The sequence below is a fragment of the Panthera onca genome, chromosome D2 (assembly GCF_046562875.1).
Source record: "Panthera onca isolate mPanOnc1 chromosome D2, mPanOnc1 haplotype 2, whole genome shotgun sequence".
In the NCBI taxonomy this organism is placed as follows: Eukaryota; Metazoa; Chordata; class Mammalia; order Carnivora; family Felidae; genus Panthera; species Panthera onca.
In genome coordinates this window covers 56,586,531-56,595,878 of record NC_138349.1, presented here as the reverse complement: position 1 = coordinate 56,595,878, position 9,348 = coordinate 56,586,531, and the positions used below count along the sequence as shown (strand labels likewise).

General features: G+C 37.7%; 1 protein-coding gene across 1 annotated transcript in view; it reads right to left on the bottom strand.

The window, feature by feature from the left end:
- Positions 1–454: 454 nt before the first annotated feature.
- PPA1 (inorganic pyrophosphatase 1) overlaps positions 455–9,348 on the bottom strand; it is a 29,901-nt gene continuing 21,007 nt past the window's right edge. The window contains exons 7-11 of the mRNA XM_060642534.1: positions 8,688–8,815; positions 8,331–8,416; positions 2,713–2,782; positions 1,645–1,687; positions 455–805 (exon numbers count right to left, since the gene is read on the bottom strand). Coding sequence (XP_060498517.1) covers positions 774–805; positions 1,645–1,687; positions 2,713–2,782; positions 8,331–8,416; positions 8,688–8,815 — 359 coding nt within the window. The 3' untranslated portion in view covers positions 455–773. The remainder of the gene's footprint in view (positions 806–1,644; positions 1,688–2,712; positions 2,783–8,330; positions 8,417–8,687; positions 8,816–9,348) is intronic.

Here is a 9,348-nt window from a genome sequence, read left to right as displayed (position 1 = left end):
GTGGTTGGTAACTGACCTAAGGTTACAGAGTTAAAGTCGAGAGGCTAGGATTGAAAATTCAGGTCTGTACAGCTTCAAAACACATGACCTTAATCACAGAGCTACCTGGGCTAATAACTCAGAATATAATGTAAATAACTCAAGAGTCCAATTAGTTGATTAGAGAAATTAAAAAAGTAACTATATCATTTCAAAAGCTGAGCAAGGTTTTGCTTTCTGCTAATATAAAAAACTTCTGCTTTACAATGGGATGCTAGGAATTAGGTAAGAACATAGTATCGAGACTACCATAAACACAAGGCGTTTCATTCTCAGGTTCCTAAAAATCAAGCAAATTTTAGCCTAATGATTACAAAATTGAATTATAAGATCACTGATAGAAAACAAACGCTAAACGGCAACCCACGCCTCCTTGGTAACATCAGGCTTCAGATTAAAGTAAAAATATTATAAATGAAGTTTCAGCAAAATAATTTTATTTCCTAACACATGGTAAACATATACATCCAATATGTAGTTATCTTGCATGTTTATTCACAAATGACTTCCAAATTACAACTGCTTTGACAGTGAAACATGTACTAATAGTTATCTTAGTTGAGATATGAAAAATGCTTTTAGATGGATAACATTCTGAATATTGGTCACAGCAGAATTTGCTTTAGTTAGATGAGCTCTATGAATTTAAAGCTTTGAAAAGCTACTACTTTTGCATCTAATACTCCAGATGAATAGGACGCAGCAATATCAGCTTGTGTTCCACAGAATTTTCCTTAGTTTTTCTGGTGATGGAACCACTTATCCACTGTATTTGGAGAAAAGAAAACCAAATTAGAATCTCTATTAAGAATCAAAACATACCCGGGGCAGCTGGGCGGCTCAGTCGGTTAAGTGTCCGACTTTGGCTCTGGTCATGATCTCACTGCTCGTGGGTTCGAGCCCCACATCGGGCTCTGTGCTGACAGCTCAGAGCCTGGAGCCTGCTTCAGATTCTGTATCTCCCCCTCTCTCTGCCCCTCCCATGTTCGTGCTCTGTCTCTGTCCCTCAATAATGAATAAATGTTCAAAAAAAATTTTTTTTCTTAAATAAATAAGAAGGATCAAAACATACCCGACATATATCCTACCATGGGTTGCCTTAAAAAAAAACTTAGACGTGACATTTCACAATGTGACATTACATGTGACATTTACAAGCAAAAACAGGTGACTAATCACAGTGTTTTCTTTTGGGCTTCTTTACTCTTGATACTAATCAATACACACGTAATTCTCACCAGAAGAACCTTATAGAGAATTCTAAATCTACAGGGGGAGAGAACTGTTTTCTGGGTGAAGCAGCCTGTGGCCAGAATGGGATCCAGAGCCCCACCTGCTCCAACATCTACAAGGCATCTACCCAGCACCCAGAGGAGAACACTGGGTCGTGGTTGGGAAACTGCCATGATGGGGGCTGGGGGGAAGGAGAGCCCGTGCAGCTATCTTTCTTCCCACAGACATTATGGGACTCTAGAAATGTCTCTTCTCCCCTTCCTTCTCTTTCTCCGTAGATGTGGTATGTAAGATGTATCTGTAGACACAGATATAATTTTCCCACACATACATACAATGTTTAGTGTAGTTTTACTAGAATGGAGATCTTACCATCTGTTGGTATTGTGCAGGCAGATTCACATGGTGGTGGTAACTAAAATAAAATATGAAAATGTATTAGTCTAATGCCAGAAAAAAAATAAGCTAAAAAAGTATACCAACACATATATTAAAAAGAATCTGAACAGAAGAGGACTTTCCCAATTTTTAAGTGCTAAAAATAATTTATAATATATAGAAACAAGGCAATGTTTGCTCTCCTGCCAAGAAACAAATTCAGGCCTCTTAGCTTTTGAAGGCACACGGGAGAATAAACAAAAGGAAATGCATCTTGAGATAACTGATTTATGCATTTGCAATGATTATATATATATATGTATACACACACACACACACACATACATAAAAAGTAGGCAGAGCGTTCTCACTGAAAAGTTATGATTGTTAGCCAATGGTTTTTCCCTTCTAATTTTTCCTATTCACCTCAAAGTTGTCAGGATTCATATATAAAGACAAACCTAAATATACTGGCTTCGTTGTTAAATTATTCTTTTTCCTTGTACTATACCCCACTTACAAGGCTACTAGTAAGAAGTCAGACTTCATGTTTTCTGTTTGTTTTCCTTATTTAATATAGTTAATAAGAATAATTTAGGATTATCTAGTTCAGTCTTTTGGTTAATCCAAATAATTGAAAATAATACAAAGTCAAAATTGTAAGATTATGAACCACTCCTGCACGGTGCCTGAAACTTGACCACTTTCTTAGTCCTTTCTATAAAAAGTCAAGTAAGTTCCCATTAATTCTTTTGTGAAAAATGGCCTGTGATAGGTATGTAGGCACTTGGGTTAGTCGGTATATTCTGGAATCATTTTGATTGTTACAAATTATACTGTTTTCTCATCCGCCCTGTTAGTGTTGACTAGCATCCTTCTTAGCTTCTTCCTTCAGTCAAAGGTCTACTTGTGTGTGCTCATCGTTTGCAATTTCAAGACCTCACACGGTAATATGCATGAGGAGGAACTCCGATATTTGTTGAAAGAAGTACTTTCCTTCCCCATTAGCATAGATTTTTTTAGCCACCAGGAACAGTCTTTTTCAAGGAAAATTTTACATACAGCATCCACAATAGCTTTGGCAGCATCAGGATCACACTTGAAGGGGCTCTCAGGCACCGTAGTATTCATGCTGTGAAAGAAAACAAAAGTAGTCACGAGTCACAGTAACGAAACCTGTCTAAGAGTTAAAAACCAACAGGTTGAGATAGGAAGCCAGATGAGATTCAAGTTTGGTTTACCTGAATCAAGTTTACTCAGGTTGTAGGATAGAAAATCAATATATACAGAATCTGTTACATTTTCTATTCACTAATAACAGACCATCTGAAAGAGAAATTAAGAAAGTAGTAACATTTGGGGCGCCAGGGTGGCTCAGTAGGTTGAGATTCCGACTTCAGCTCAGGTCATGATCTCACGGTTCATGGGTTCAAGCCCCGTGCTGGGCTCCGTGCTGACAGCTCAGAGCCTGGAGCCTGCTGCAGATTCTGTACCTCCCTCTCTCTCAAGAATAAACGTTACCAAAACAATTTTTAAAAAAAGAAAGAAAATAATAATATTTACAGTTGCATCAAAAAGAATAAAATACCCAGGAATAAATTTTTTTTAAGTAATCTCTGTGTATGCTCTAAGTAATCTCTATGTGGGGCTTGAACTCACAACCCCAAGATCAAGACATGCATGCTTCACCAACTGAGCTAGCTGGGCACCCCAGTTTAACCAAGGAGGTGGGAGATCTGTACACTGAAAACTGTAAGACATTAATAAAAAGAAATTGAGGAAGACACAAATAAATGGAAAGATACTCCATGCTCGTGGACTGGAAGAATATGGTCAAAATGTTCATACTATCAAAAGCAATCTACAGATTCAATGCAATCCCTATCAAAATTCAATGGCATTTTTCAAACAGGACAAACAATCCTAAAATTTGTGTGGAGCCACAAAAGACCCTGAGTAGCCCAAAACAATTTTGAGAAATAAGAGCAAAGCTGGAGGCACCACACTCCCTGATTTCACACCACCTTACAAAGTTACGTTAACCAGAACAGTATGGTACTAGCATAAAAACAGACACGGAGATCAATGGAACAGAATAGACAGCCAGGAATAAAACCCATTCATATAAAGTCAGCTAGTTTATGGTAAAGGAGCCAAGATATACAATGAGAAAAGGACAGTCTCTTCAATGAATGGTGTTGGAAAAACTGGACAGGCACAAGCAAAGAATGAAACTGGACCACTATCTTACATTATACACAAATATTAACCCAAAATAGGTTAAAGACTTGAATGTAAGACCTGAAGCCATTAAACTCCTACAGGAAAACACAGGCAGTAAGCTCCCTGACATCACTTTTGGCGATCAATTTTTGGATTCATCCAAAAAGCACAGGCAAACAAAAGCAAAAAATAAATAAGTGGGACAACATCAAACTAAAAAGCTTCTACGCAGCAAAGGGAACCATCGACAAAATGAAAAGGCAACCTACTAAATGGGAGAAAATATTTGCAAATCATGTATCTGATAGGGGGTTAAGATCCAAAATACATATATAAAGAACTCGTACAGCTTGACAGCAAACAATCAATCTGATTAAAAAATGGGTAAGAGCATCAGACAGAAAATTTTTCAAAGACACACAATACAGTTGGTCAACAGGTACCTAAAAACATGCTCAATAACACTCACCATCAGGGAAATGCAAATCAAAACCAGTGTGAATCACACCCATTAGAATGGCTATTATCAACAAGCCATATCAACAAGGTAAGAAATAATAAGTGTTAGTAGGATGTAGAAGAAAAATGAAGCCCTTGTGCACTGCTGGTGGAAATGCAAATTGATGCAGTCACTATGGAAAACAGTATGAAGTGTCCTCAAAAAATTAAAAATAGAATTACCACTTGATCCAGCAATTCGACTTCTGTGTATTTATTTGAAGAATACAAAAACACTAAATGGGAAATGTGATTTACAACAACCAAGACATGGAAAAAACCTAAAGGTCCGCCAATGAACGAATGGATAAAGAAAATGTAGTGTACACACACACACACACACACACACACACACACACACACACTCAGGAATATTATTCAGCCATAAAAAAGAATGAGACCTTGCTATTTGTGACAACATTATGCTAACTGAAATAAGTCACACAGGAAAAGGTAAACACCATGTAATCTCACTTATATGTGGGATCTAAAAACACAAAAAACAAAACCACGCTCATGGATATAGAGAACATACTGGGGGTTAACTGAGGCAGAAGGGAGGGTGGGTGAAATGGGTAAAGGGGGTCAAAGGTACCAATTATCAGTTATGAATAAGCCATGGCTCGAACTCACTTGTGTGCTCTCTCTCTAAATAAATAAACTTAAAAAAAAATGGTATATCTAGGAGATGGGATATTTTACAGAGATGGAATATTACATATTATAAAAACATTTTTTAATGACATGGGGAAATACTTATCGTGTTAAATATGTCAAAAATCAGGGGCGCTTGGGTGGCTCAGTTGGTTAAGCATCTGACCAGCTCAGGTCGTGATCTCATGGTTTGTGGGTTCGAGCCCTGCAATGGGCTCTATCCTGACAGTTCAGAGCCTGGAGCCTGCTTCAGATTCTGTGTCTCCCTCCCACTCATGCTGTCTCTCTCTCTCAAAAATAAACAAACATTTTTAAAAATTAAAAAAAACAAAAACCATAAACTATAGATGCAATATAATCTTAACTACTATTATTATTTCAATTTATTTTGAGAGAGAAAGTGAGCACACACATGCATGGGGAAGGGGCAGAGAGAGAGGGAGAGAAAGAATCCCAAGCAGGCTCTGTGCTCAGTGCAAAGAAAGCCCAATGTGGAGCTCAACCTCATGAATTGTGAGATCAGGACCTGAGCTGAAATCAAGAGTCAGACACTTAACCAACCGAGCCACCTAGGTGCCCCCCCAAATTTAAATATAAATAGGTGCTGTTGTGAGTGTGGAGTATGTGTTTATCTTGCATAAATGGGATCATATTAAGTACACTACTAGGAACTTTGCTTTTCTCCCTTAATATGTTTTGGAGATCATTCCATATCAACATATAAAGATATTCTTTTAACGTGCCATATACTGTCCTATCATATAGATGTACTTAACCATTACATTTTTCCTTTTTGCTATTATAAAGGGCACTATAATGAACATCCTTATACATGTATCTTGGTGAACTACAGATACATTCCTAGCAGTAGTGGTATAAAGAAATACATGCAATTTTAACTTCTGGACTAGATATTGTCAAATTCCCCTTCACCAAGCCTGTACCCATTTATACACTCAACAACCATGTATGTATGCTCTTGGTAACCCTGGCTATCATCTAATTTTTTTTAATTTTTGCAAATCTAAGGGGGCATTATCTTGCTGAACTGCATTTTATAAATCATGAGTGAGTCTGTACACCTTCTTATATGTAAACTTCCTTTTTCTATCTTTTCTCTCCATCTATTGAGTTGTCTTTTTCTTATCAACTCGAATAAGCTATTTACAAATTATTTTGCCCCTTGTGTTTTTTTACAAAAAAACTGGGAAAAATGGTCTCCTGATACATAAAAATATCACAAGTAAACCTTTCTTTTATGGATTTTGAGTCTGTGTTCTATTTAGAAAGGGCTTCTCTACTATAAGCTAATTAATAGATTAACCTGTACTTATTCTATAATTTTTTTGCATCAAAATTTATGTTTCTGGAATTAAATACTAATGTAAGACGAGGGCCGACAGGCTGCACTCAATTAAATAAGGGTGCATTAATTAAACAAGGAAAACATGCTGAGCTGCTTCCCTGGGGAGCTCATGAAGCACCTACCTGGTCACAGCACCTTTTAAACACAAATCGAAACAGCCAGAACATGGTGGTGGTTGCCAGTGTGCATCTGCCATAAGGAGAATAAGGAGGAAGGTTGGGATCTAGCCTGTTTTCTTCCTCAACAGCCAGTTGGTCCAACACCATTCATCCGTAATACTTTACTATAAACTAAATTCCCATATGGCATTGGTCTACCAAACTCTAACAGGACTGAGTAATTTGACTTTCTTCTTCAATATCAAACTTTGGGCAAAACAATATCACTCAACATTATGAAAATAATTAACACTCCTCCCCCCACCCCCAATGCTACCCTCATTTTTTTTTTTTTTTTTTTTTTTTTTTTTTTTTTTCAGAATTTTCCTGGCTATTTTCACATGCAAATTTTTCCTAATGAAATTGAATGTTATTTAGGAACATAGTTTACTTTTCTTTTTATCATATTTTATATTTCTCAATAGTCTTAAACTGCTCTTCTTCTGGGTCTTGCACTGTCTTGTTTATACCTTGGTGTTTTGTTTTTCTAAGTTTATTTATTTTGAGAGAGAACGCATGTGTACAAGCAGGGGAGGGGCAGAGAGACAGAGAGAGAATCCCAGTGCCCACCACAGGGCTCAATCTCACAAACTGTGAGATCATGAACAGAGCTGAAATCAAGAGTCAGACACTTAACCAATCGAGCCACCCAGGTGCCCCTGAGTATCATGTATATTTTAGATACAAATCTGTTTCTTTTCTTTTTTTTAAATGTTTATTTATATTTGAGAGAGAGAGAGAGAGAGAGAGAGCAAGCAGAGGAGGGGTGGAGAGAGACTGAGACAGAATCTGAAGCAGGCTCCAGGCTCTGAGCTATCAACACAGGGCCTGATGTGGGGCTTGAACTCACAAACGGTGAGATCGTGAGCTAGGTCAAAGTTGGAGGCTTAACCAACTAGGACACCAGGTGTCCTGGTGTTTGTTTGTTGTTTTAAATACTATTCCATATGAGACCTTTTCCTCCATTATAGTTTCTGTAATCACTTGTATAGAATGCTATCAATATACATACACACTCATTTTGTAATAGGGTACCTTTTTGAATTATTTCCTGGGGTTTTCTAGGTGCAAGATCATATCATCTATGACAATTTGATCCTCCATTTCCAACACTGCTGCATCAAAATACATCATTTCTCTTATATACTTCATTGACTACTATTTCAAGAACGACATTAGTTAAGTGGTGATAGTGGGCATTCTCTTGTAAATCTCTAAAAACCCAAGAGGAAGCATCTGATCCTGGACATGGGTTGGGGGCCAGACAGACTTGGATGTGAGTCCTAACCATGAAACACTTATTGAGGGATGACTTTGGTTAAGTTTAATTTCCCTGCATCTCTGCTACATGTTTGGCAAATATTAACTGCTCAGTAAGTATTAGCTATTATTAGCAGTAGTAAATTCTGTGTGCATGGTAGATCCTGGTTTAGCTGCAACGCATCTTACATATTTAGATCAGAGCAAAACTCTTGCACTCAACCTTATTTCACTCACTACATTCTGAGCACTCTGCTTGTAAGCCCTTCTAGTTACCCTCACAAAGCTCTGATCCCACGGTCCCTTTTATAGTTTTAGTTTGTACTTGTTCAGAGAGTATCTCATGAGTACTTTTCAGTTGCTTATATATCTACCTTCCCACTTACTTTAGCACTGACTCACAAACCAGCCATCCCTTTTCGAAGGAATGTAATAATACAGTGTGTTTATGGTCGTTAAAACCTTTGGAGCAAGCTGGTCTGCCTTCTATGGTAAACACACAGAGAAGAGTTCCTGCTTACCAACTGATTCCCTTTCCATCGATCTTCTTCGTCACTAATGCTCTCCAGTGGTCATGAGTGCTTTTAATAATATCAGTTGCAAAATCCTGTAATTTGAAGATACGCATTACAAAGACAGATAAGTGTCTTTTCCTTATTATCAACATTTTGCCAAAGCCTGAGAACTTTGTCTTTTCTAAATTCGTTTCCTTGTGTCAGAAATGGAAGAGGACATTTAAATGAATCGGTATCAAGGCTGTCTTACCTATATCTTTAAACATTTGTTTTATGGTCATACAGTCTTTAAATGGTAACGATATAGTTAAGTTGGTCTCGATACAAACAGGCCGAAAGCTACACTTCTATATGACACACTACCTTATCTTTAAACTCTGCATTGAAAGCAAACTGGTTCTCCGGTTTTCCATCAGGAACCTTGTACCTTCTAAACCAGTCCACAGTAGCTTCCAGGTACCCAGGTTTCAGCCGCTTGACATCGTTAATATCTAAGAAGAGGACAAGCAGATTGCAAGATGAATATGTAATTGTTCATGCAATACAAATATCAAGTACGTACTTTGAGAGATCGATAGGATGGATTATCAAAAAAGTTCAAGATAACGTTAGAGTGAACCACCTTGCCGAAGAGGGAACACACAGACATTAAAAGGAAATCATCTAGTGTCTTAGAATGGCTCTGATGTTAAGTACTAAGAAAACAACCAATACAATAGTAACTTCTATTAGACAGAGAGTTTTCTGCCAGGAACTGGAAACAAAAGACCAAATATGTTTTTATTATACCACAGTGAGGAAAACTGTCAGAGCTGATTAACTCTCTGACTGCGAACCAGACATTGAAAGGTATGCTGGATCCGGACTGGAGAATCCTGAACACCAGATCCAGAAAAGAAAAGGTCGGCAAAAAAGAATCCAGTCAACTTTTGTTCCTCACCTTGCAAAGCTGCATACAGAGACCCAGGAGTGGTCTCCAGAGCTACCAGAACTGCCTCCTGATGCCACATCAAGAGCCTACCAA